General features: G+C 44.5%; 3 protein-coding genes across 6 annotated transcripts in view; 2 read left to right on the plus strand and 1 right to left on the minus strand.

The window, feature by feature from the left end:
- Positions 1-1,059: 1,059 nt before the first annotated feature.
- On the minus strand, positions 1,060-11,714 carry LOC126511412 (T-cell-specific guanine nucleotide triphosphate-binding protein 2-like). Of its 4 annotated transcripts, none has more exons than XM_050158546.1 (4): positions 11,581-11,714; positions 9,052-9,220; positions 7,824-7,917; positions 1,060-2,568 (listed from the first exon to the last, which is right to left on the minus strand). In XM_050158546.1, the coding sequence occupies exons 3-4, from the start codon at positions 7,856-7,858 to the stop codon at positions 1,320-1,322; spliced, it is 1,284 nt and encodes a 427-aa protein (XP_050014503.1). In that variant the 5' UTR covers positions 7,859-7,917; positions 9,052-9,220; positions 11,581-11,714; the 3' UTR covers positions 1,060-1,319. The 4 variants fall into 4 exon arrangements, with proteins under 4 accessions (XP_050014503.1, XP_050014504.1, XP_050014505.1 ...); XM_050158547.1 differs by lacking the exon at positions 11,581-11,714 and adding an exon at positions 9,937-9,951; XM_050158548.1 differs by lacking the exon at positions 11,581-11,714 and adding an exon at positions 9,302-9,316.
- Positions 11,715-13,210: 1,496 nt separating this feature from the next.
- Positions 13,211-19,257, plus strand: LOC126511416 (T-cell-specific guanine nucleotide triphosphate-binding protein 2-like). The gene is made up of 2 exons (XM_050158562.1): positions 13,211-13,439; positions 17,679-19,257. The coding sequence occupies exon 2, from the start codon at positions 17,698-17,700 to the stop codon at positions 18,940-18,942; it is 1,245 nt and encodes a 414-aa protein (XP_050014519.1). The 5' UTR covers positions 13,211-13,439; positions 17,679-17,697; the 3' UTR covers positions 18,943-19,257.
- The window catches only part of LOC126511417 (T-cell-specific guanine nucleotide triphosphate-binding protein 2-like), a 29,245-nt gene continuing 19,429 nt past the window's right edge, over positions 17,785-27,600 (plus strand). The window contains exon 1 of the mRNA XM_050158565.1: positions 17,785-17,799. The gene's annotated coding sequence lies outside the window, so the exon portion shown is untranslated. The remainder of the gene's footprint in view (positions 17,800-27,600) is intronic.

Raw genomic sequence — 27,600 nt, forward strand, 5'->3', positions numbered from 1 at the left:
GATGATGGTGTGCCAGAGGCCTTGTACAGGACCAATGACTCATTACAACGGTCATCTTTGGGTAGGGATGATTGGACAAAAGGATGTACTGTGGGACACAGCACGGCTCCCAGTGCCACTAGGTGAAATGAAGAGGTTGTAGAGGGATGGGAAAGAGGGAGAAGGAGGTGTTTTTTGTTTGTTTTACTTGTTTATCTGTTTTGTTGTTAATTAATTTGTGGGTGTTTCTTTTGTGGGGGACGCTGTAGGGGTGAGGGCAGAGACCAAGGGACTGGGGGTCGAGTCAGATTAGGGTGCATGATGTGAAGTTCCCAAAGAATCAATGAAAACTTATGTCTAAAAAAAGGCAGTTCTTCCTGGATCAGTGATAAATAACATAATGAGATAGAACAAAATAAAAGAATCAAGATAGCCTTTCATAGAAATTTCAGGCCCATCTCACATTCTGTCATGCTATCAGAAAATCCATAATTGACATGAACGGTCAGGAGGGTAGTGGGGCAAACCAGTCGTCAACAGCTCCACATCCTGGCCCAGCCAAGGGAGAGCAAGTACCAACAGTACCCACGGGAAACCAGAGAAAAGAGGTCAAACGGGTTTTTCGTTTTTTTTTCTAATGAGTGAAATAACAAGGAGAGACAGTTTATAATTAGAGTTCCAGTTGCCATTCACACAGTATGAATTTCAAGCTGTTTGGATTGGCTGGGGAAGAATAGGACATCTATCTTGACTTGTGTGCACTGACTGGACCTACAGATGTTTGCTCGTATTTTGTGTGTGTGTGTGTGTGTGTGTGTGTGTGTGTGTGTGTGTGTGTGTTTTCCAAGCTCCTCCTGGATGGAGCATGGCTAATGGCCACAGTCCCCTCTTGTGGTGTGACTCCTATGTGGGACTTATACCTCTTAAGGTATAAGTTTACCTACACAGTGTTGGGCACCAGTGATGCCCACAAAGCAAAGTGACAAAGCAGACCTGGCTATGAGAATGTAGACCTGTGTGGAGACTTTCACAGGGGTAAAAAAATCCAGGAGTCACTAGACCATAAAATCACAAATCAAGTCAATATTTTCATGTGTGCTTTACACACCATTTTAATGGAAAGGAGGTTTCCTCAGGCATTTGCACAATGTTGCTGACGGCTCTGCTACTCTAGCACATTTGAACACTTGCCACAGTGATCTTCTGGCTCCAGAAGAGGAAAAGGAGGAGCCTTCTGGTGCCCCTCAGACAAGGTTTGTTTCTCAGGTGTAGATTATGCCTCACTGTCCAAAGCAAGGCCAAAAACAAACATTAATTGGAACTTTTGCCTCATTTCCCCGTCATTCCCAGTAATCGGGGGGCTTAGAGACATATGGTTCCACCTTGTTTTCTAAAAGATCTTCCTTGTTGAGAAGAGCTATGGCATCATTTGCTGCAGCATCAATAAAAAGATTCTGCAAATAGTACGACTTTTTGAAATAAATGCCCGCAGCAACTGGACCACCAGTAACTGAGGAAATGTGATGGATATATTTCCGCAGTTTGTCCTCTAAGGACTCATTGTTCATCTGTGTGAACAAATGGGGAAACCGAAGGCGTGCCTTGAGTGTGTTGACAGGTGTGTTAAATTTCTTGGCAATTTTTCTCAGTGAGGCATCATCCAGGCCAAAGTAGGACTTGTAGAGATCGAACGTTTCATCCAGGTTCTCTATGTCATCCATGATCATACCACCAAGTGGAATGGTGGCAAGAACTCCAGCTTTCAGGGCCTCTAGGAAGACTTTCTGCTTCAGGGAATCTCTCTTGAGGTTAATGGTTTCCTCAGTAACATCGTTCAAAGACAGCATGAAGACATGGCGCTTGTGGGCTGGGAGCTCCCTCAGTAGGGTGGTCTGCAGCGCTGGGAAGTCAAAGTCGGACACATCAAAGTTAGAGACTAAGAAGATTCGAGGCTCACTGGAGAGAGCCTTCTGGAGATGCCTTGAGCAGTCACCTTGGATTTTCATCAGGACATTCTCCTTATTGAAAGTCTTAGGTTTACTCTTCTGCTCATTATCTACGTCAATATCTATCTTGGTTCGGACAAAGTAGAAATTCATCTTCATCTTGGTGATGGCTTTGGCTAGCTGGGCATCATTTTCTTTGAAGCGTGTAGCCGAGATGATAATGAAGAAGTCATATTGACCAAACTTCATTTCCGTTAGGTAGTTTTCTGGTGGGAAGGAAGAGGATCCAATACCAGGCAGGTCCCATAGTATCACCTGGGGAAGCTTTGGGTGCAGGTACGGAATTCTTTCCCAGGTTGTCTCTGTCACCCCGGTGGGGGCTGCACCTATGTCTTCCTGCCCCACCCCTCTCAGGGCATTGATGAACGTGGACTTCCCTGTCCCTGTCTCCCCTGTCACAGCGATGTTCAGGGGGGCATTCTCGATGTCTCTCAGTGCATTGTTGATTACAGAAAGGGCTTTCTGGAGGTTGTTTGTCTCAGTGTAGGATTTAATCAAGATGATGTTTTCTTCAGAGAGGATTTGGCTTTCCCTCTTAAAATTCTTAAAGAATGCATCAAAGCTGGAGGCCCAAGCCATGGAGCTGAATGGAGCAGACAGGAGAGAAATTGTAATCATTAACAAAGCAGGGCAAAGCCTTGGTGTTTGCTGGTTCAGTAAAGCAGGACCCTGACCCTGTCCCATTTCACATCCAGCATTGGCTTTCTTCTCTTCTCTTGGTTGCTGCTTCCTCTAATGACCTGGATATAATGAGGTCTCTTTCTCACACTTCACTTCCTCCTAGGAATTTCCTTGCACTACTTGCACTAATTCAGACTCCAATTACTATGTGACCTCACCTATTGCAACCTTTACTATCAGTTTGAAGTCTCCTTTACATTCCTTTATTTTCATTAAAACTATACTCATACATGATGGCAACCCTAAAAGGACTTAAAAGAAGCAACACTTCTAGCAGAGTCCTCAACCTTATGTGAACATTGTGGACAGCCGGACACCCCACTCTTTGGTACCTCCCCCGTGGGACAAAATCCAGGGGCCCCTCCCCAATTCCCTCAGCTTTTCTAGCCAGCCAGCAGGAAGTTTTCCTGTGGCTGGGTTATCCCCCAACCCACCCCACTCCCAAACCCACCTTTTCACCTGCGAGGTCTGTGGAACCCTGAAACACAGCTTGCTCCAATATTGAAAGGACCTGGGAGGTGAGTCAACAGCCACAGTGCTGGACAGCTGGATGCCCAACTCTCTGGGACCTCCCTAGTGGGAGAAAACCTAGGGGCTCCTCCTCAATTCCCTCGGCTTTTCTAGCCAGCCAGCAGGGAGTTTTCCTGCAGCTGGGCTATCCCCCACCCCACCCCACCTCTAAACCCACCTGTTCGCCTGCCTGAGAGCTCTGTGGAACCCTGCAACACAGTTTGCTCTAATACTGAGGGGACCTAAGAGAGGGCAGACCAAGAAAAACTCCCAAGTACTTAGACAGCCACAGCAAGGAATTGGACCTAGACGCCAAGACACTGCCAGCCTCATTTGAAGAAAGAGATGGGTAGGTGCCAATGCAAGAATTCCTCCAACATCCTAAAAAGCAATGGAAACACTAGAACCCAGCAGACACACAACAGGAAGAATTGATCATTCTAACCCAAAAGAAGTAGAAGAAAATGACTTTAAATGTAACTTTATGAAAATGATGGAGACCTTTAAAGAGGAAGTGAAAAACTCCCTTAATGAAGAGAAGACAAACAAAAAGTTGAAAGAAATTAATAAATCCCTCAAAGATACCGAAGAAAAACAAGAAAAAGAAATCAATCAGGTAAAGGAAACAGTTCAAGACTTGAAGACTGAAATAGAGGTAATTGGTGTAGGAGGGTCTTCTGTCTATGTGTTACTTTCATTGGTTAAATAAAGAGACTGCCTTGGCCTTTTGATAGGACAGAAAATTAGGTGGGCGGAGTAGACAGAACAGAATTCTGGGAGGAAGACGGCAGAGTCAGAAAGAGCCACCTGCCATGAAGCTGCCAGGTCAGACATGCTGAATCTTTCCCAGTTAGCCATGAGCTCATGTTGACATACAGATTATTAGAAATGGGTTAAATCAAGATGTGAGAGATGGCCAGTAAGAGGCTAGCACTAATGGGCCAGGCAATGTTTAAATGAATCCAGTTTCCATGTAATTATTTCGGGTATAAACTAGCCAGCAACCGGGAGGCAGGAAAGCGACCCGCTGCTCCTCATTACTACAGGTAATAAAGAAACACAAACCAAGGGAATTCTGGATATGGGAAATATGGGTAAGCAAACAGGAACTACAGAGACAAATATAACCACCAGAATACAAGAGATAGAAGAAAGATTCTCAGGCCCTGAAGATACTATAGAGGAAATAGATTCATTGGTCAAAGAAAACATTAAATCCAACAAATTCTTAACACAAAACATTCAGAAAATTTGGGACACTATGAAAAGAGCAAATAATTAATTTTATTAATGAGATCAATAAGGGTAGAAGAAGAAGAACTCCAGCTCAAAGGCACAGAAAATATACTCAACAAAATCATAGAAGAAAATTTCCCAAACTAAAGAAGGATATCCCTATTAAGGTATAAGAAGCTTACAGGTGCCCACCAAAATTCCAGCAAAATTCCTCAAAGACCTCGAAAGAACGGTACTCAACTTCATTTGGAAAAGCAAAAAACCCAGGATAGCCAAAACAATCCTGGGCAATAAAAGAACTTCTGGAGGCATCACAATCCCTGACTTCATACTCTACTACAGAGCTACAGTACTGAAAACAGCCTGGTACTGGCATAAGAACAGACAGGAGGACCAATGGAACCAAATAGAAGACCCGGATGTCAATCCACACATCTTCGAACACCTAATATTTGATAAAGATGCAAAAATATCAAATAGAAAAAAGAAAGCATATTTAACAAGTGATGCTGGCATAACTGGATATCAACATGTAGAAAAATGAAAATACACCCATATTTATCACCATGCACAAACTCAAGTCCAAATGGATCAAAGACCTCAACATAAAGCCAGCACACTGAACCTTATAGAAGAGAAAGTGGGACGTGCACTTGAATGCATTGGCATAGGGAACCACTTCCTAAATAGAACACCAGCAGCACAGACACTGAGAGAAACACTAATAAACGGGGCCTCCTGAAACTGAAAAGCTTCTGTAAAGCAAAGGACACAGTCAATAAGACAAAACAACAGCCTACAGAATGGGAAAAGATCTTCACTAACCCCACATCAGACAGAGGTCTGATCTCCAAAATATACAAAGAACTTAAGAAATTAGACATCAAAAGATCACATAATCCAATAAAAAAATGGAATACAGACCTAAACAGAGAAATATCAACAGAGATTCTCAACAGAGAAATCTAAAATGGCTGAAAGACACTTAAGGAAATGTTCCAACATCCTTAGTCACTAGAGAAATGCAAATCAAAACAACTCTGAGATTCTATCTTACACCTGTAAGAATGGCCAAGATCAAAAACACTGATGACAACTTATGCTGGAGAGGTTGTGGGGGAAAAGGGAACACTTCTGCATTGCTGGTGGGAATGCAAGCTGGTACAACCCCTTTGGATGTCAGTGTGGCAATTTCTCAGAAAATTAGGAAACAACCTTCCTCAAGACCCAATAATACCACTTTTGTGTATATATCCAAAGGATGCTCAATTGTGCCACAAGGATATGTGCTCAACGATGTTCACAGCAGCTTTCTTTGTCATAGCCAGAACCTGGAAACAACCTAATTGCCCCTCAATTGAAGAATGGATAAAAAAAAATGTGGTACATTTACACAATGAAGTACTACACAGCAGAAAAAAATAACAACAGCTTGAAGTTTGCAGGAAAATGGATGGAGCTAGAAAACATTATTTTGAGTGAGGTAACCTAGACAGAAAGACAATTATCACATGTACTCACTCATAGGTGGTTTTTAAACATAAAGCAAAGAAAGCCAGCCTACAAACCACAATCACAGAGAACTTAGGCAACAATATGGACACTAAGAGAGATTCACATAGATATAATCTACATGAGAAGTATAAAGTATAAAAAGACAAGCTCTCCTGAGTAAATTCGGAGCATGGGGACCTTGGGGAAGTATTGAAGTGGGGAGGGGGAGAGGCGGAGGGGAGCAGAGAAAAATGTAGAGACCAATAAATATCATGAAAAAATTAGATGCCTACATTCCCCTGAGTGATTCTCTCATTTAATTGGGTTGAGGTAGATCCTATAATAGGTATTTTGATAAAGTTCCTTGGAGGATTCTAATGAGCCACCAGGACTGAGAGTCTTGAGTTTAGAAGTACAGCTGAGGATTTCACATCAATAAACCTATTTCATTAATGACGTTACTAGAGAGAAAGGGTTAAGAAATTTTTTCACTATGAAGTTTAGTGTGGGTAAAGAAGTATTTTAACACAGGAAAGCAAAAGCCAGTTTTCTCCTGTGGGATCAGTTTTCAAACTTGGAAAAATATTATTCTTGTTAAGGAAAAAAAAGAGAAGCTTACAGGACACCAAATAGACTGAAACAAAAAAAATCCCCTTATCATATAATAATCAAAACACAAAACATAAAGAATAAAGAAAGAATATTAACAGCTGCAAAGGAAAAAGGTCAAATAACATATAAAGGTAAACTTATCAGAATTACACTTGACTTCTCAATGGAAACCATGAAAGCCAGAAGGTCCTGGATAGATGTACTGCAGACACTAAGAGACCATGGATGCAAGCCCAGACTACTATACCCAGCAAAGCTTTCTTTCACCATTGATGGAGAAAACAAGATATTCCATGACAAAAACAGATTTAAACAATCCACAAACCCAGCCTTACAGAAAGTACTAGAAGGAAAACCTCAACCCAAGGAAGCCAACTACACCCACAATAACACAGACATCTGATAACCCTCCACCAGGATAACCCAAAGAAGGGAAACACATAAACACTAGTACCGCAAAATAACTGGAGTTGACAACTACTGGTCATTAATATCGCTTAATATCAATGGACTCAATTCACCTATAAAAAGACACAGGCTAAGAGAATGGATATGAAAACAGGATCCAGCCTTCTCCTATGTACAAGAAACACACCTCAACCTCAAAGACACACACTAACTCAGAGTAAAGGGTTAGGAAAAGGTTTTCCAATCAAATGGACTTAAGAAACAAGCAAGTGTGGCTATCCTAATATCTAACAAAATTGATCTCAAACTAAAATCAATTAGAAGAGATGAAAAAGGACACTTTAATACTCATAACAGGAACAATTCATCAAGATGAAGTCTCAATCCTGAATATCTATGCCCCTAATACAAGAGCACCCACATATATAAAAGAAACATTACTAAAACTTAAATTGCACATTGAACCCCACACACTAATAGTAGGAGACTTCAACACTCCTTTCTCGACAATGAACAGGTTAACCAGACAGAAATTTAATAGAGAAATAAGAGAATTAACAGATGCAATGAATCAAATGGACTTAACAGATATCTATAGAACATTCCACCCAAACACAAAAGAATATACCTTCTTCTAAGGACCTCATGAAACCTTCTCTAAAACTGATCACATACTGTAGGATATTGTTTCCAAATCACTGATTAGAGCTCGCCCAACCTATTTCCTGATTCATGAGTGTTGGTAGCTGCCAACCTCCCTGTGTACCCACTACCCACCATTGAGGTGATTTTCTGTGCCTCAGAGACTTCAGGTCCCCCAGTATCACTGCCTGCAGGCATCTTGCCCACCCACTGCCTGGCCTGTCAGACTTGCCAGCTGTCTACCCACCTACTCACCCAGGGAGGTCAGACCCCCTTTGAGTCTTAGACATCCAAGTTCACCTGACCCCTGTTGACCATCCCATGTCTCAGAGTCTTCAAAGCCCACTTCCTATTATAAAATAAGTAAAAAGCTAAATAAATACAAAAGAAAATCCAACCACTGATCTAATCAAATTCAAACAGAAAGCTTGGCTATATGAAAAACCAAGACAATTTGTCTGCTCTAAAAATCACAAACCCCAGAACTACAGCCTTCATGAGAATGACTTAGATAAAGTTCCAAATGAAGAATTCAAAAGGATGATGTAAATGTGACCAAAAAAAAAAAATGGGGACTCAAACAATTAGCTGAATGAAAGAGAAGTCAACACAGAGCATGAAAATGGAATTCAATAATGAGAAATACTGAGCAAAGCCTTGATTTAAATGACTGCATATGAAAAATACATTAAAGCAAATGCTCAGAGCAAAGACTCAGCATCAGAGCCGATCATATGGAGGGGGGAATGTCAGGAGCTGAGGACAATGTAGAGGAATTGGAGGATTTGGTCAGGGAAGACCACAAAAATTGAAAAATCTGTGAACAAACCATGTGTGACCTTTTGAACATCACGAAATGTATTTGCATTGAAGGAGCAGAAAGTATTCTCAACCAACCATAGCAAGAATGTCCCCAAGTTTAAGGAGAGAAACGCACATTCAGACAGATACAAGAGGATTGTAGAACACCAGATATACAGGGCAGAAAAAAAAAAACCTCCTGAAGTTACAGTTAAACTGTGAAAATTCAGGGCTAAATGTTCTGCAAACTGGCAGAGAACCAGCAGGAAGTGTAAAGATGGAGCCATCAGAATAACAACTGACTGACAACAGCAGATTCCTGAAAGCCAGGGGACTCAACTGCTCTGCCAGACACTGTGGATGGTTGTTTCTCATCTGGGATTTTATCTCCGTGGGGTACCACATAGACTCCAGAGCATCTGGGTATCCCAGCCTGCTGTCTTCCTCCAAGCTCGACTACTTCAGAAGACCAGCTAGGTCCACACAAGCAGGGAGAAGGAAGGGCTGCTGCCTCTCTGCTTTGGGATGCTCGTGGCACAGAAGATGGCACAGAAGGATGCTACTGTGCCTGCTCCCTGAGTGAAATCCCCAAGCCCCCCTGCCCTGGAGTCAGTGCTCCCCTCCTCATGTTATCACACATGTAGGGCTATTGGGCAAGCTGAAGTTAGAACCCTTCACTCACCTCAGCAGTGGTCTGAGGGCAGTGGCGCCTCTGGGAAAGCTCTCCTCTTAGGAGAAGTCTGTGCACTGCAGCAAGGGCAGTTCCCTCAGAACGCTCTAGAGCTGGAATTCAGACTCAGGATGTTCAGGAAGAAAAGCGGTGATGTGTGGAGTTTGAGTCCTGGAAAGAACTGCAAAGAGAAAGGTGGGACCCTTGTGATGGGCAGCGGGGTCTCCCCCAAGTTACTTCATCATTCCTAGTCTCCACCCACCATTGCTGTGTACAGTTTCTGGACTGGATAAGAGCTCTGTTCATGCAAATCACCTCCAGGAATAGGGCTGCACTCAGAGTTGCTTTCAGTTTCTATTCCTAGAAATGGCTGGTTTGCATGAAACACTTAGGAGGTCCGTTAGAGAAGGTCTCAGACGGGTCAAGCTGTTTTAGGTTGTCTTACTAAGTCTGTGGCATGCCCATGAGAGCACAGTTCATGGTAGAGAATCCGGGTCTGACCCTCTGGATTCCCCATTGGAGACTGCTAACTCAGGTGTGGGCACCTAGCCCTGGGCAAGCTACCCTTCTGCTGGGTGTCCCAGGTCCGTTAGAAATTTATGAGCCTGACTTCAGTCTAGGTTTTAATGAATTATAGACTTTTAATTAAAAAGACACCAGCCAGGAGCAAACCCGGATGTTCTCTAGGTAATGCCCTGACTATTGTTAGTCAGTGGAGTATAAAGGAAAAAACCTTCAAAGTTTTAATTTGAGGAGTCAAATAACACATATTCCTGTCTGGGTGTGAACAAATCTTTATCTTGTAACAGTTATCCTGCAGATGCTTCAGCCGTCCAAACAAGTGTTTCCTACAAAAGCAGAAAGTAGCAGTTAGCCTGTTTATTCTCTGACCATTACCTTGTAGGAACGAGGAGGAAGTGAAATGTCCAACGTTCGACGTTCTCTCTCTCTGTGTCTCTCTTTCTTTCTCTTTCTCTCCTTCCTTCCTTTCTTTTTTCTTTCCTTCTTTTCCCCCAAGAATATCCTGTTTGGGTTAAAGCCTCACTCAAGTCCCTGGCATTCATATACCCCAAGAGTCTGGAATGTTTGGGTTAAGGCTTCACCCCAGCCTCTGGCATACATGTATCTAAAGAGTCTGGAATGTTTGGGGAATAGTACCATCCCAAGCCCTCTCCCCTGGGAGTTGCCTCAGTCCAGACTCCCACCCCTAAGAAAGCCTGCCATATGATGGCCCCTCCCCAGAGATACTCAAGACCACACCCAAAGGGTATTTAAACTGCCCCCAGAGAACAAACACGTGGTTTTCTGGTCTTCCTTCCCCAGCTCCCCTCTGGGGTGCTGGAAAGTCATCTGGGAGTGTTGTTATCCATTAAACCTGGGCTTTCTCTGATTTGGTTTGATTTGGATTATTGCCTTGGCAGAGGGGCTTGTTGGGGTGCAGAAACTTTTCATAGCCTAACTGTTTGAGGAAGTGTTCTGTCTGGGGCTAGCTGACAGGGCACATTCAAGGCAAGAGCAACTTCCTCATGGTTTATACAAGCTAAGAACAATTTTGTTTTTACATGATTAAAATGGTAAATTGATCCTCTAAACACAATGTCCACCATCACACTTCAAACCACTGGAGTTGCCTGCTTCAGGTGCGGCTCTCCCTCGCCTGTGATGAGGGGTGGGACCACCCTTCCTGAGTGCAGGGGCCAGCTCTCCAGCAAGGGCTGGGACCAGCTCTATTGCTGTAGTGTTCATTGAGAGGTAGGGCTAGTTTCCCCAGGGCCAGTGAAGGGTAGGGTTGTCTCAGCATGGCCCTCTATTTTCATCATGCATGGTTCCTATGGCCCCCTGAGGTTACACAGGCCATGACGTCAACACAGACCCTGGTTGCATCTGGGCCTAGGACCCAGTCATGGCCCTTCGCAGCAAGCAGCCCAAGCCTGGACAACACCAGGGCCCTGGTTGGTAACACAGGCCACCTAACCAGCATGGATCCAGCAGTGATACAGCGCTTGGACACCTCCATGGCCATAGGTGGCAGCCCAGGCACGGGGCATCCTGTGGTGTTTGGTGGCAACATGGACCGTGGCTGCCCACACAGACCCTGGCTGTGGTAGTACCATGGACCCAGACATGGCCCTTGGCAGCAGCCCGGGCTCCGATGTCACCCTGGCCCCAGGAGGCAAGCAGGCCTCTCACATCAGCCTACTCCTCACCGCCTTCATTTCTTCTGTTCTCTGCCTCTTTCCACAGACCTGAACCATTCTGCTTCTCTTTCCTTCCCATTTCTCTACCACAAATTTGCTCATCATAATGGGACCCACTTGGCTAGTGCACAAGGCGCCAGGTGGGTGGTGGATGTCTTCGGCCAGCCCGGACCTTCAGGACCCTGACTGAATCTGGGGGTGGCTAGAACCCACCTGAGAATTGCATCAGGGAGGCCATGGATTTCTTACCGTCAGCCTGGGCCTTCCGTACTCATTTTTTTCAACTGAAGATTTTTGCAGCTATTTCCATCAATGATATTAGTTAATATTCTGACATTTTTACCTGAGTAGATCTTGTGTGGGTCTTAATAGAGTAACCACAGCGACCGTGAGCTCATATGTGCAACAGCCGTGCCAGGTCCAGGGGACATTTTTCACTCCTCCTCCTTATCCTCCAGCTCTTAGAGGTTTTCTTGCAGCTCTTCTGTGATCTTCCCTGAGCCTTAAAGATCAAAGGGATGATCAATGTAGGTGCTCCATCTATGGCAGACCTTCCTAATCACTTTTTCCTAGCACTTTGAAGAGTAAGAATCTCTGCAGTTACTACCACCCACTAAAATAAGAAGATCCTCTGCCTAAGACTGAGGGTGGCACACATCTGAAAATAAGAATATAGATATTTAGAAGGCAGTTTGGCTGCTTAGGAAAATAGTATGTCCTCCCTTTGGACCAATGAGCTCTCTAACCTCCTCCTCCTCCTTCTTCTTTTCAGTTTTTTGAGACAGGGTTTCTCTGTGGCTTTGGAGCCTGTCCTGGAACTAGCTCCTGTAGACCAGGCTGGCCTCAAACTCACAGAGATCTGCCTGCCTCTGCCTCCCAAGTGCTGGGATTAAAGGCATGTGCCACCACCACCCGGCTTCTTCTTCTTCTTCTTCTTCTTCTTCTTCTTCTTCTTCTTCTTCTTCTTCTTCTTCTTCTTCTTCTTCTTCTTCTTCTTCTTTTTTCTTTTAAAAAATCATGTTTTCAGTACCAGATGTAAATTCCTTCTGCAGAACAGGCCTCCAATCCAACGGAGAGCTGTTGGTTAACCCCATAGGCAATCTTGCCACCATTCCATCAGTGGGAGCGTTTGTCTGGTTGGCTGGATCGTCTGCAGGGTCTAGGCAACTCAGAAGAACACACCGTCCTATCTAAGACCTAGAGAATGAACCCAGGCGACAAGAGGCTGTAGTTGTGAAAAGATATGCTCACAGCATTGGGGGAGGGCTGGTGAGGATGAGGAACTTCTTCTGCTCTCTCCCCTCCTCCGTCAGCAATCTCTACATCTACAAGTCTCCAAATATCCAGGGAGCCCACACAGCTTTCCCCACAGCCCAGCAGTTGGACCCTTATATTTTTCTTCAAGTTCTACCATCCCCTCTGCTCCTCAGGGCCTTCCTACTCACTGAAGAAGGATCAAAGGGTGTACCCAGACTCCTCAAAGTTCCACCTCGTATAGTACTATGAGCTCCCCAGAAACACCCCATTCTTTCATTGTGTGATCTCATCCCTGATCTTGAGTTGTCTTGATGGCTCTGGACTCTGTAAGACCCCGCACTCATGTGTGCCCTTGGGTTGAAGTGAGGGTGGTCAGTCATAGCGCTCCTGAGAAGACCGACAATGAGGCAGGGCAACGTGTTTCCCTCATTTATTGGTGTTTTTGGAAACTTCCCAGCGTTCATCCTTGTCCCCAGGACTCCCTTGGCTTCAGAGAGTTCATTCCTCAGGTGTCTTGGCCAAGGGACCCCCTCACATGCCTCTAGGGAACTGCCTTCCTGTCCCAGAATCTTCCAGCTTTCCTTCCATCTTGAAGCCATAAACTGTCCATTTTCTCTTTCCCGGAACTGTTTATGCTGCCCAGAATGCACACAGGGAGGTTAAGTTTCACTTCTGTTTCCTGCTAATGCCTGCCCTCCAGCCAGCTCCGCCTCTCGACAGAGACAGCTGCAGAACCCTCCTCTCTGTACACTGGGCTCCTTGCTCCAGACTCCACAGAGGCTCCCCCTCCCACCTCTGCTCTCCTTGATACTTTCCTCAAGGAGGGCAGCTCTGTGCAGCTTTTGGCGACTGTGCTGTGGGCTGCAGTGAGCAGCAGACTCAGTGCTTTCTATTTTCGTGGAAACTTTGGCCCTGGTTATTTACAGCAGAAACTCTTTGGAGCTGGTGAGTGAGAAAAGCCTTTGCCTCGGTGGTGACCTGGGTGTCAGCTCTGTGGGCTGAGGGCAGAGCTGGCTTGGCTAAGCAACAAGTCATGTCATCATCTTTATCCAGAAGGGAGTCATGGGTCTGGAGCTGCTGTTTGGTGCTGGTGGTGCTGTGGAGTTGTGGAAAAACTTTGGACCGAGCAGAATAGTTATGGGTGACTCTCCCGGAATCCATGAAGTTCTCACTGTGAAACGGCTGCCTGTTCTGAGTCTAGTGTTCCACTGCCAGGCAGCTATTGTCACAACTCTGTGAGGTTTCCATAGTTAGCAAAACTCTAAGTAATGTGTCAACATCTGCTCCTGTTTGCTGAGGTCTGACGATGCCCACCCTGCTCCGTAAGAGGACGTCCTTTCCATTTTCACACTCAGAGAACACACCTGAGAGCAAACGTGTCTGATGTTTAAGATGCTCACAGACCTCTCTCGTTCTAGCACTCACCTTGTATCATTAGTAATCAGAGATAAAGCAATTCTTCTTCCTGTTCCTGCTCTTCCTCCTCCTGGCTTTTGTCCTCCCATTCTTTCTCTTTGTGTCCTCCTCCTTCTTTGTGCTGGGATTGAACCTTGGGCTTCCCACACACTAGGGAGGAGCCCTACGGCTAAGCTACATTCCCAGCCCTTTTACTTTTTATATCTTTGATTAAAATAATGTACACATGTGTGTATTTCTTGTGTGTGTGTGTGTGTGTGTGTGTGTGTGTGTGTGTGTGTGGTGTGGTCACACAAGTGCTATGGCACATCTGTAGTGGTCAGAGAACAATTTGGGGGCAACAGATTTGCTTTCTCCCTTATGCGGACTGGGTTGCTCTTGTATCTGTGGCTGCGCTGTGTACTCTAGGTAGCTGGCCGGTGACCTTCATGCTCTCTTCTCCTGTGGCTCTTATCTGAGTGCAGAGGTTACCGAGTGAATCATCATATCTGACCTTTTATGTGGGCTCCAGAGATTAAAGGTGGCCAGGCTCGCACGACAAGTGTTTGTTTTTTCACCCACTGACCCATCTTCCTGCCTTGTTTTAATTTCCATTACCACTAAAATGGTTGTATTTTTGTCACTGACAGCTATGCTATGACAATTGTGTCATTGTTTCTTTTTAAAACATTACTTACGTATGCACTAAAATAGGTTTACAGTAAAGAAATTTTATATTAAAATTTTCTGTAAACAAGATCCTTTCTTAATGTATTTCCCTACACTGTTTCGGATCTAAATAATCTAGAAACCTATAAAACAGTCAACTGAGTCCGTATACATTTTGTAGAGAAGGCATGTGCTTGGGTTTTAGAAAGAAGGTGTGGAGGCTGCACTGTTTGTCATCAATTAGATGCTGCTCACAAACTGCTGTCTCCCAGAATGGTCTGCTGAGAGTGAGTGACCCTGTGCACTTACCACGGTGCTTAGCCAAAGCTGATGTTTGTTTAAAGACAGCAGAGAAGGTGACTATTTAAATAGTCACCTTGCAGAGAACCCGGATTGCTCTTTGGGCTGACGAAGGAGGGGGACTTGATTGGGGGAGGGGAAGGGAAAGGGGAGGCGGCGGTGGGGGAAAGACAGAAATCTTTAATAAATAAAAAAAGATTTATTCATTTTTGTTTTCTGTGTTTAAGTGTTTTGCCTGAGCACATGTGTGTGCACCATGTGTGTGCCTGGTGCCTTCTGAAAAGGTCATTGAACCCCTGGAACTAGAGTTACAGACTGTGGGTGCTGGGACCTAATCTGGGCCCTTTGGAGGAGCAGCGAGTGCTCTCAATGGCTTGTCCAACTCTCCAGACCCCTCTACTGCCATTTAATTGGTGTCAAATAAAACAAAATTTAAGAAGCAATAAAACAGATTAAAACTGCATTAGTCTTGCCAAAAAAAAAAAAAAAAAAAAGCCCACTGGGTTTCTGTTACAGGAACAGAGCTGAACCAATAGTATTCTGGATTTTTCAGAATTTATTTTTAAAAACCACTTTGGTGACTTATGGCTTACGGATAGAAATAAGCACACTAGGATTTCAGAGAGGCGCACTTAAAATCCCTGATGCACACAAATGAAGTTTTTGTTTATTGAACTGGAAATTTTTACTTCTTGAGAAAATATGGTATATCGTTTATAGTATATTTATTTAGTGATTACATAGCCTTTCAAGATTCATTAGGTGAAAGAAAGAAAGAAAGAAAGAAAGAAAGAAAGAAAGAAAGAAAGAAACTAGTGTCTTCAAGATAAAAAAAGGACTGAGCACCCATGAGCTCTCAGAGACTATGGCAGCAGGTACCTGGCCTGCACAGGTCCCAGCCAGTCGAGCTCCCAGCCCTGAGGTGGGGAAGCAAACGTGAGCTCCTGTTCCCAACCAAGAAGCTCTCTGCAATTAACAACCACTCACAAAGGAAAAATTCATTTCTCCAAGGGATCTCACTGGTTATACAAACCATTTTAAGTTTAAGGGCAGGCCCCATGCCCAGCAATAGATGGCCAACACAAAATGAATTTAAAGGTTTATTTATTTTGGAAGATTTTTTTTTAAAATCACATATTGCTTTATTTGTTTTTTTTTCCTGTTTAAACCTTTCTGGTTTCCTAGTTGTATATTATCGTTTACAATTTTAAGTTTTTATGATATGTGTGTGCATTTCTCATTCTCTTTCTTAGTTTCTTTTTCTTTTCTGCCAAATCTGCTGCCATAACTAGTAGGTTCTGCTAACTTCAGGCACGGCAGAGGTGCACATCTGGCAGAATTGCTGTCGCTATGAATGAGGAACACATAACACAACAGCAAAGCAAGGGGCCAGTGAGAGCTCAGTGGTGAAACCCACGGGGGCACATCTCTTCGTTCTCTCTGCTGTCCACGTCCACTGGAGACACATCTCTTTGTTCTCTCTGCCATCCACTCCCACTGGAGACACATCTCTTAGTTCTCTCTGCCGTCCACTGACTCAGACAGCTACAGTGTCATTAATTCCCTCAAGAAGGAAACACCTTCCACACTGCTGCATGAAGTAATTTCACTGCACATCCTAGACAGCAATGAAACCTTCAACTTCTCATGTATAGCTAGGCTGTCTCAGTGGGACGTCTTTGGAAGGCCAGCTTCTCCTGCTTCCCCAGCTTCTGGGTCCGTTCGTTGTTCATAAAGTTGTACGTAGAGTTCATGTATGTAAGCCAGTGTGCAAAATCTGGACTCCCTCACCTTATTTAGATTTTCCTCAGTGGTGGTGGCCATGGCGAGGCCACTTCTCCCCAAGAAGCAGTCCCAGAGAGGCAGGAGAAGGACCTGGCGAGGCCTTCCTTTGTCCTGGGCAAAGGTATGGCTTGTTTACATCAGGCAGGCGCCTGCCTGCAGCCTCAGGATGGCTTGATTTATGTGTTTTAAATTTTGCTGGAGTCTTCCTGATTTGCTCAAGCTGCTCACAAAATCACTTTGGGGGCCCAGGTGCGCCTTGAATTAGCCACCCTCCTGCCCCAGCCTCCTGACTAGTCAGGATTATAGGCTACGGTAAAATTAATATGTTCATTTTATTTTGTTTTGTTTGAGAGTTGAAAGTCTTTCTTCTTCTGAACAGTGTTTCGGAAGGATCTGCATGAAGCAGGAGACATTTGATCTCTGTTAGATACAGAGGGCCTAGGTCAGTCCTATGTCGACTCTCTAGTTTTCCATCCAGAGTCCCTGAGCTCCCACAAGCTCAGGTCAGCTGTCTCTGTGGGTTTCCCCTTCATGATCTAGACCATATGAGCAGTTTTTAAGGGGCAATTGAAACAACAGAAATTTATTCTCTCCTAGTTTTGGAAGCCAAGAATCAAAAAAAAAAAAATAGTTCAAATTAAATGCGCAGTTGAGAACATCTAGATAATGCAAAGTATTGACTCCCATCTGAAAACTGTCAATTACAGTGGCCAACTCACTTTAGCTGTGTAAATTACATAGTCACAGATTCTGGGAGTTATGATGTGGACATCTTCAGGATCAAGTTTCTGACACTGCAAAGATGGCCACCCTCTCCTGAAGCTGAAACACAGAAACCAACAAGGCAGAACATAGGTGTTCCTTCTCCAGGGGTGACAACTAAACCGGCCAGGAATATAAAGGAGTCACAGTGCCGGGGATCAGTCTGAGAGGAGGGGAGTGGCCCCCAGGGCCAGCGTGTCTTGGGCGGGTGGGTGTCTGTGTTGCCACTCCACTCTCCTGACCTCCCTCTCTGGTTTTTTTCCTTTCTCCCAGATCTTCTGCGGCAGTGGTCATGGATGACTTCATCTCAGCCTTCCTAAAGAATGCTTCTGGAAAGAATTTCCAAAAACTGGCCGTGGAATTCCTGCCTCATTACTCTGCATTAACCAGTAAGGTAGGAGGCATGCTCTCTCCAGAAACTATTGGCTGTATTCAAAAGGCCCTCCTGGAGGGAAAACTGAGTGATTTGGTAGGCCAGATTCAGGAAGTACTGGCTGCTGCAGAAAAGGCTTCCTTGGCGATAGCTGTCATTGGGGAGTCTGGGGCTGGCAAGTCCAGCTTCATAAATGCCCTTCGAGGGCTGAGCCACGAAGCAGAGGAGTCAGCTGCTGTTGGGACTGTGGAGACCACGATGCACAGAACCCCCTATCAACATCCGAAATATCCCCAAGTGACCTTCTGGGACCTGCCTGGGACCGGGACTCCCAAGTTCCTTCCAGAAACTTATCTAGAAAAAGTGGAATTTGCTAGCTATGACTTCTTCATCATCATTTCTTCCTCTCGGTTCAGCGTCAATGATGCTCTCCTGGCCCAGAAAATCAAGGATGTGGGGAAGAAATTCTACTTTGTTAGAACCAAAGTGGACAGTGACTTATATAACGAAGAGAAAACCAAACCTACAACCTTCAAAAAGGAGAAGGTCCTCCAGCAGATCCGAGACTACTGTCTGGCTAATCTCAGCGACATTGGAGTGTCTGAACCACGCATCTTCTTGATCTCCAACTTTGATCTGGCTGACTTCGATTTCCCAAAGCTGGAGGAAACTTTACTGATGGAACTCCCCGGGCACAAGCGCCATACATTCGCTCTGCTGTTGCCCAATATCTCTGATGCTTCCATTGAGATAAAGAGGAATTTTCTCAAGGAGAAGATCTGGCTGGAGGCCTTGAAGTCATCAGCTCTGTCTTTCATCCCCTTCGTGACCTTCTTGAGTGGCTTCGATTTGCCTGAACAGGAACAGTGCTTGAAGGATTATCGATCGTATTTTGGCTTAGATGACAAATCAGTTGAAGAGATTGCTGCACAGCTGGGCACATCTGTGGAAGCCATCAGGGGCTCCCTCAAGTGCTTGGATTTCTGGTCCCTTGTAAAGGATGACAGCATAGCAGCAAAAATCATGAAGTGTGCTGAGTCTTTTTATGCCGTGGAAGGAGGTCCTGGCTCTTCTGTCTTCCAGGGTTTGAAAGTCTACATTCTACGGTTAAAATTCCTTGACACAGTGGCTGATGATGCTAAGTGTCTCTTGAAAATGATATGAACAGGAAATATTGCCTAGCTAAACGGTACATGGATTTCAGGGCTTGTGTGTCCAAGCTGGGAATGGGGGTGTCTTTCCTCCAAACTCCCAGGCCGGCTCTTCCCTAAGATGTCTGTCTAGTGAAGGAAGTCCATTGCTATCCTTTGGAAATCACTGTCATGCGTGAGTTGTTTTGTGACCATAGCCTCTTTTCTTGGTCCATGGTTTATTATGTTTGATCTCCAGCAGTAACACATCACCTGCTTTTAATTATTCTCTGTACTAAGACAGAATCTGTTTCTGACCCATTTATACAAAAAAAATAAATAAATAAAAGAGAGAACAAAAGCAGAAAGAGAGCTCACAAAACAAAACAAAAAGCAGTTTGTAATAACAAGATGAGGAGTATGTATTACCACTTCCCAATTCTTTCTCAGTTATCTCAACGCCCTGCTCTCCAGCATAAGGATGCTCACCAATATGAGAACACCACCAACGGCATTGCAAAATGTTCGCCGTGGGCAAATGCAGCATGGCCAGGAGGTGGTGACAAGATAAAGCAGTGACGCAGGAGATGAAGGGACACTAGCCCACTTGAGTGTGTGCGTGTGGCTCTGACAGACACTGTCCTTCTCTCCCATTCCCTCTGCCTTGCTAAAAGTCATTAGATTACATTCCTAAAGTTAGCCACCAAGGCCTGTTCCTTTATTCGTTCACTTCCTCCTCCGGAGGCTGTCTACCAGGGTCCAGGTAGCAAAGTATTGAAGTCCAGCAATCAAGAGCCCCCTTTGACTCGCCTAATTAACATGCCCAATTAAAATTAAACACCTTGTTGTAACACAGGGTTTCCCATTTCACTTTTAGAAACCACCATTTGCCTACATGCAGCATCTGTCTCTTCTCTATCCTGAGGCAGTTTTTGTCCCTCTGGGACAGTTTCTCTTTCCCCTTCTCTTTGTCCCCTTCTCCTTCTTCCTTGTCCCCTATCTCCCTTACGGCAGCATCCTAGACCATTCTAACACAGGCCTCCCCTTTCTCTACTCTTAAAAATCACATCTGCAAGGTCATTTTTTGCTGTTTTTCTGCCTGAGTCAGAAAGAATCTACTTTTACCGCCCCCATTAATAAAGGATCTCTTTGTGAAAATGGGTGTTTGTGTCTAATGTGGGGTCCAGGAGGAAGCCCCTGCTCTATGGTCAGGGTGGGTTGGGGTGTCTCCTTCAGGAGAAGACCCAGGAAAGGACATGACCTGTAAGAGATCAGGGGGGCAAACACTGGGTGTGTCTATAGCTAGGAACACTGCACACTAATGTGAGGACAGGTTTGGCTAGTTGCAGGAACCGCGGAAATCTGATGCAGACTAAGGAATGCAGAGTCGGGATGGACAGAGTGTGGAGAGGACACTGGAGTCGCTTCAAAGGACGCCTTGTTAGGAGTGGTCGGGAGGGAGTGATGAGAACCGAAGTGTCGGCTTTGGGAATAAACATGGAATAGGAAGTAGCAGCAACGGCGGCAGTGGAGAGGCTGGGAGGAAGGATTGTGTGGGCCACCCCTGTGTGACTGGGAGGGCAGCATCACCCCTACCCGACATGGAGAGGAGTGACAGGAGCTGACGGGAGGAGAGGGGTCTGGGGCTCAGCTGCCTTCACACAGTTGGGATCTTCCTAGACATAAACACCAGAAGAAGGTGCTGTGTAGGTAATATGATAATGGAGGTAGGCAGAATCCTGGGTGATCTAGGATGGGTTGAGATAACCAAATGGGTGGGTGGACACACCTGGATGGAAATCTGGACACCCCACAGACACCCCAACTTTCAGGTCTCACTGTGGAGAGATTGTATTGGACTTACCTACTTTTGGTTTTTGCTTTATTTTTAAAGTTTGTAATTCATTGATTTTCTTATCTTTCTTTCTTTGCTTTTTGGGATGAAGTGTCTTCTCAAATGCCAGAGTCTTTCCTTCATGACTTAAGGCTCAAACTACAGGTTCACTAACAAACCCATCTGGAGGCTGAAGTTTTGGTGTTAAGTATAGCAGAACCTTGACTAGGACCCATCCTTTCTTCTGAATCTGCAGTCATCACCCAGACACAGAGAAAGCAAGATGAGACTGCCTTGCTGATAAAAGGTACCAAACCACATGGCTAACACAGACAAGAATTATGGGTTAATGTAGGTTGTAAGAGTTAATAAGAAGCCTGAGTGACTAGGTCAACCAGTTTATAATTAATGTAGATCTCTCTGTGTTTTTTGGGGGCTGAATGACTGCAGGAATCCTACATCACCTCTGTATGCTGCAATTATTACCATTGATTAACAATGAAGCTGTTTTGGCCTATGACAGGGAAGAATAGAGCCAGGCAGGAAAACTAAACTGAATGCAGAGAGAAAGAAGGCAGAGTCAGGATGACGCCATATAGCTGCTGAAGGAGAAGGGTGCCGGAACCTTCCTGGTAGGCCACAGCCTCAAAGTGATACACAGATTAATAATAATGGGTTAATTTAAGATATAAGAGCTAGCTAGGAATATACCTAAACCATTGGCCAAGCAGTGCTGTAATTACTATAGTTTCTGTGTGATTATTTGGGTCTGGGTGGCTGGGAACTGTAAGAATAGACTCTGTTCACATGCCATCTTTGCAATCAGAAACTGTCAATAACTGTACCTAATTAGTAACTACAACCAGTCACTGTCATTCCCCAAGGCAGCAATGTGGGGAGGAGATGATGGTTGGCTAAGGACTGGCTGTGAACAGTGACTTTGGTCTCAAGAGTCCCAGAATGTGGAAGGGTTTAGAAACTTTGGCTAAGCCCCCATTTGGAACAAAGGGCAAATCAAGGTCAACAAGGAACTACCAGGGAGACAATGCCCACCCCTTCACTTCCACACTGAAAAAACGAGTAGAGTTAATGGCTGCAACCCTCCTGCCTTGACTCTGCAGGGCCTCAGAGGTCTCCCTGTCGTGATTATGGAGAAAGACAGGAGGAGACCTGGCTCTGGGTCAGATGCCAAGGATCTGGGTCTGATCCTGGGTGTAGTGAATGAGTTCCTCAAGACTCTATCAAGGATGAAGCTCCCACTAGTGAACTTAGAGACCCAGGAAACACCTTGTAACAGCCTTCCTGAGGGATGCTCCCTCACTTCCAGGGGCAGCTCAAGGAGCCTCCAAAGGCACAAACACATGCATATACTACTCATAATCACAATTCACTTTTAATTAATAGAAGAAAAGGAAGATTAAGAGGGTGCCATGTGATGTATCAATGCATATGCATGTTATCTTATGCCTAAATCGGCTTAAACATATCTAGTTTCTCAGATGTTTATCATCTCCTTATAGAAACATCATTCCAGCCCCTCCCCCTTTTGAGCTATTGAGCATATAGTGTAGAACTGCTGTCCATATACTGGACAATCATTGAGAAGATTCAAAAGTATTTATTCAGAGTTTTTACTTGGTACTGTCTCTTCAGATTTTTACTAAGATGATATCATTTTGATAATGTTTATTTCTAGGAGTTTTACTCTTCTGTCTATGTTGGTTCATGCATTGAGGCAAAGTCTTCCACAGATCTTTATAATTCTTTTATTTGTACAGACTCAGCAATGCCCACCTTCCATTTCTGATTTCAGTCATGTATGCTCAGTCTAGCTGGACTTTAACTAATTATTTGTAAATTATATTAATTGTTCCCCCCCTAGAATTAACTTTGGCTAGTTTTTGCCAATCTTTCTATCTTTTCAGATCTTTATCTCCTCACTTCCTCTTAAATTTAATTTACTTTTCTGTTTTGAGTTTCTTTATATAGGTGAAATTGGTTGTTGGTTTGAGACCTTTTAAAACATCATAGCTGGGCTAGAGTGATGGTTCCGAGGTTAAGAGCACTGACTGCTCTTCCAGAGGTCCTAAGTTTAATTGCTAGCAACCACATGGTGGCCCACAACCATCTGTAATGAGATCTGCTGCCCTCTTCTGGCTTGCAGGCAGACATGCCAGAACACTGTATACTTAGTAAATAAATTAAACTTAAAAACCAAAACCATGGCCCTATCCTATAGCCATATTGATGAATATCTTGCATATCACCATAGAACCTTCATCTGGTGATGAATGGAGATAGAGACAGAGACCCACATTGGAGCACCGGAATGAGCTCCCAAGGTCCAAATGAGGAGCAGAAGGAGGGAGAACATGAGCAAGGAAGTCAGGACTGCGAGGGGTGCACCCACCCACTGAGACAGTGGGGCTGATCTATTGGGAGCTCACCAAGGCCAGCTGGACTGGGACTGAAAAAGCATGGGATAAAACCAGACTCTCTGAACATGGCAGACCATGAGGGCTGAGATGAGAAGCCAAGGACAATGGCACTGAGTTTTGATCCTACTTCATGTTCTGGCTTGGTGGGAGCCTAGCCAGTTTGGATGCTCACCTTCCTAGACCTGGATGGAGGGGAGAGGAACTTGGACTTTCCACAGGGCAGGGAACCCTGACTGCTCTTCGGACTGGAGAGGGAGGGGGAGAGGAGTGGGAGGAGGGGGAGGGAAATGGGAGGCTGGGAGGAGGTAGAAATTTTTTTTCAATAAGAAAGAAAGAAAGAAAGAAAGAAAGAAAGAAAGAAAGAAAGAAAGAAAAAAACAAAAGCAAAAAATCATCACGACTCTTTACCAAGTCCACTCTGTCTGGTATTGTTAATACAGGTATTTAAAGCTACGCATTTACATCAGGTGGACTTCAGTTGTGGCCTGTGCATTTTGATTTTATGTAACATCTTCATTCCGTTCCAGCTTCCTTTTTGACCTGCGGAAATAAAGAAAATCAAAGGTGAAAGCAAATACGAACTATTTCTCAGAACTTGCTATATAGCAAGGAAGTGGGCCAGCTGGTGTTTAACATTAGCATAGAGTAGGTAGGTGGGTTAGTGGGAATGATCTGTAATAGAAGAGAGAGGCCTCAGGGTGTTGGCTTTGGGAGGTTTCTGGGAGATCCGTTCAAATGGTTTCATGTGTTTCATTTCAGGTGTTGTGTTCAAGGGTACAAATAATGGTGGACAGACCACCAAAGTCTGAAACAGAAGCAAACTTTATTCCTCACCCTCACCCCCAAAAACAAATCATTGGAGGGCACAAAAAGCTTATCATCTAGCTGAGACCGTGGACCACAGCCAGAGTTGAGGCTTCTGAAACTGTGGCAAAGGGGCCAGGTTTCCGAGCTTCCCTTTTAGAGTAAGTAAGAGGTAAGCATTAGGTGTGGACAAAAGAACTTTTACAGTCTCAAGGTAAAACTTAGATACATATTGACTTTTACAGTTCCTGCTAACAAGGTCTTTGACTAAATTAGTGCTTGTCTTAGTTTGATGCTTCTTCTTTGCCTCTCTAATGGTATTTACAGAAACTCTGCATTTCCCCGACACTGCCGGTTTCCCACAGCGGGGAAGAATATGGAACAACGCAAACAGAAAGTCACCTACGAACCCTTATTAAAAGTTAACTTTAGTTTATGGCAGTTGACATTTGTAAGTGGCAAGTGGGTCATCTAAAAGCTGACCCTTAGCTGCTGAAAGCCATAAAACACTAGCCTTTAGTCCCAGAGAGAGCTGCTGGTCATAAAGCCCTGCTATAGACCAGAGTGGTTGCTCTATTAACCAATGGCAATAAAACATATTCACAGCATACCGAGGGGAATTCCACATCGATGCTGTTCATTTTACTTGATTTTCTAGTGAAGTAAAACCTGTGTACAACCCTCAAGTGACTACTCAGCTCCATACACTGAAATCACCAGATGAAAAGGATACAGAAACTTCAGGGCATGAAAGGAGGACCCAAGGATTGACCTGCACAAGTCACCTTTTATATGAGTCTCCAGCTCTGTGGGCATCTGATTGCTGCCACAGTTTGTGCTCAAGAGGAAGGCAGACATACCCCACTGTCTCAGGAACCCCAGACAACTACTGGTGGTAACAGTTAGTCAGAGGCACCTTAAATCATGAGAGCATCTCAGGTGTACCTTTGACAGCTCCCTGACTCCACTTCCCCCTTCTTTGGTTCACCAGGGACAGGTTCCTTGTTCTGGCTTTTGAGGTCCTCACCACTGTAGCCCATCTGCTCTGACTACTTGTATTTTCCACTGCCTTCTAAAGTGTTACCCACACAACCACGATAACTGTAAATCCCGGTCTCTGGCTTCCATCTCTGGAGGCCCGCCCCTGTGCCCCTTGCACCTTGGCACCTCCCCAAGGGGGTCAAGGTAGCCCCCCAAACCTTCACCCCTCTCCCTGAGGAGGGTAAAGGCAGCCCACCAAACCTTGACCCCTCACCAGAGGAGGTCAGGACTACTCCCCCAGTCTATTTAAACTACTCCCCAGAAAGTCCCTTCGTGGTTTTCCCTCTTTCCCCTGGTGATTGCTTTGGCAGATTTTTGGTTCCCCTCAAGGCCACCTGAGAGCATAGAAGTCCTATTAAACCTGGACATCTTTTAATCTGGTTTCTTTTGATTTGGCTTGATTGGGATTTTGCGTCGGCAGAGAGCTCCAGTTAGAAATATTTCTAACATCAGATGGAGGCCAGAGACCGGGATTTACAGTAACTGTAGCTAGTCCTGATTTATGATGGTCCCATTTGACAGCAGGGTTGGTTTCAATTTCTGTTCCTAGAAATGGCTGGTTTGCATGATACAACTTGGAGCAATGGGGAGGTCCCTTATAGAAGGTTGCAGATGGGCTCAGGTGTTTGTGGTTGACCTTACTAAGTCTTGTTGTGACCACAACAGCACAGTTCATGGTAGAGATTCCGGGTCTGGACCTCTGGCTTCTCTACTGGAGACTGCTAACACAGGTGTGGGCACCTAGCCCTGGACAAGCTATCTTTCCTGTTGTGGGTCCAGGTCACTTAGAGATTTACTGTCCTGATTTCAGTTTTGGTTTTAATAAATTAGAGGCTTTTAATTATTTTTTTTGAGGCTTTTAATTAAAAAGACACAGACTAGGAAGAAACCAGAGAGAGTTCTCTAGGTAAGGCCCTGGCTATTCTTAGAAAAAGGATTATAAAGAACAAAAACACATACCAAGTTATAATTTTGGGGGTCCAAATTAACTCATATCCTGTCTGGGTGTGGGTAAAGCTTGATCTTGTAACAGACATCCTGCAGATGCTTCAGACGTCGAAGCAAGCAAGCAAGCAAGCAAGCGTCTCATTCAGAAACAGACCTTAGTAGTTAGCTTGTTTAATTGGTGACCCATTACCTTGTAGAAATAGCTGAGGAATTGAAATGTCCAACAAATAGACTTTTTTTTTTTAAAAAGCATAACTTAACTGAACCAGGAAGTATTCCATTATTCCATCTGGGGCCAGCTGACAGGATACATTCTGAAGAGTTGCAGAATAGGAATATAGAAATGTAGGTTCCAGAAATAGGAATGTAAAAGTAAAGAAACATGAAGTTGTAAGCCTAGGAGAAAGAGAGCAAACTGTCAGCAGCTTTCTCAGCAGCTTAAGGATTCACTGTTAACAGTGGATTACTTTATCCAGTAACTGATGGAAGCAGATGCAGTGACCCACAGTCAGCATTGGACTGAGCTCCTGGAGCTTAGTTGAAGAGACGGAGGAGGGATCATATGAGCAAGGCGGGTCAAGATCACTATTGGGAAAACCACAGAGACAACTGACCCCAGCTAGTGGAAGCTCACCAACTCTGGACTGACAGCAGGGGGTCCTACATGGGACCGTTGGTGACAGTCACGTGACTTGATCTGTTGTGGGGAGCTGAGAGTGGGACCAGGACTTACCCTGGGTGCATGAACTAGCTTTTTGGAGCCCATCACTATGGTGGGACACCTTGCTCAGCCTTGATACAGAGGAGCGGGGAATATCCTGCCTCAACTTGTATACCAGACATTGCTAACTCCCCTAGGGAGACCTTACACCCTCTGAGGAGTGGATGGAGATGGGATGGGTGAAGGGTCCAAGAATATGAATATAAAAAGTGTAGATTCCAGAAATAGGAATGTAGAAATAAAGAAATATTAAGTTGTAAGCCTAGGAGAATGAGGACAGACGGCCAGCCGCTTTCTCAGTAGCTCAAGGATTAACTATGAACAGTGGGCTACTCTGCTTTACGACCCATAGCTCTGTTTACAAGGCCAAAGCATCTCTCTGCAAACTGAGAGCTAGCCTACAGATATGAGCTGAGTCAACTTTTAGGAGATAGATATATGGCCTCTGGGTTATGCATTATCCCTGCTGTGTGACACTGGCAGTATCAAAGGGGAGAGCACAGGGCTTCAGTAAACACCACCTGGACGTACCAAGAAAGACAATAGATTAAGTAAAACACTAGTTTAACTGAAAAACAAAACAAAACAAAACAAACAACAACAAAAAACCCTCTGTTAATGGAGATTGTAAAGTAAGGCAATCTGTATCTGAATTTTACCTTGAGATTGTAAAAATTCCTTTGTTCAGACCTAATGCTTGGTACCTATACTATAAAAAGGTGGGTTCAAAAACCAGCCTTTGCCACAGCCTTGCAAAATCAATCTCTGACTGTGGTCTCAGCTAGCTGATAAGCTTTTTGTGCCCCATGAAGATTTTTTATTTTAATTTTAATTTTTTTTATGAGTCTGGTTTCTGGAATAAAGTTTGCTTCTGGCTTATTAGACTTTTGTGGTCTGTCCCCATCT

This window comes from Alexandromys fortis, unplaced genomic scaffold, assembly GCF_014885135.2.
Source record: "Alexandromys fortis isolate MF-2015 unplaced genomic scaffold, M_Fortis_MF-2015_v1.1 scaffold_99, whole genome shotgun sequence".
Taxonomy (NCBI): domain Eukaryota; kingdom Metazoa; phylum Chordata; class Mammalia; order Rodentia; family Cricetidae; genus Alexandromys; species Alexandromys fortis.

Coding starts and splice junctions, on each gene's coding strand:
- LOC126511412 (XM_050158546.1), bottom strand. CDS start 7,858: ATGTCTAAGACTCAAAGGGGGTCTGACCTCCCTGG. Junction 2,569..7,823: donor AGGGGGTCTGACCTCCCTGG/GTGAGTAGGTGG, acceptor TGCTCCATTCAG/CTCCATGGCTTGGGCCTCCA.
- LOC126511416 (XM_050158562.1), top strand. CDS start 17,698: ATGGATGACTTCATCTCAGCCTTCCTAAAGAATGCTTCTGGAAAGAAT.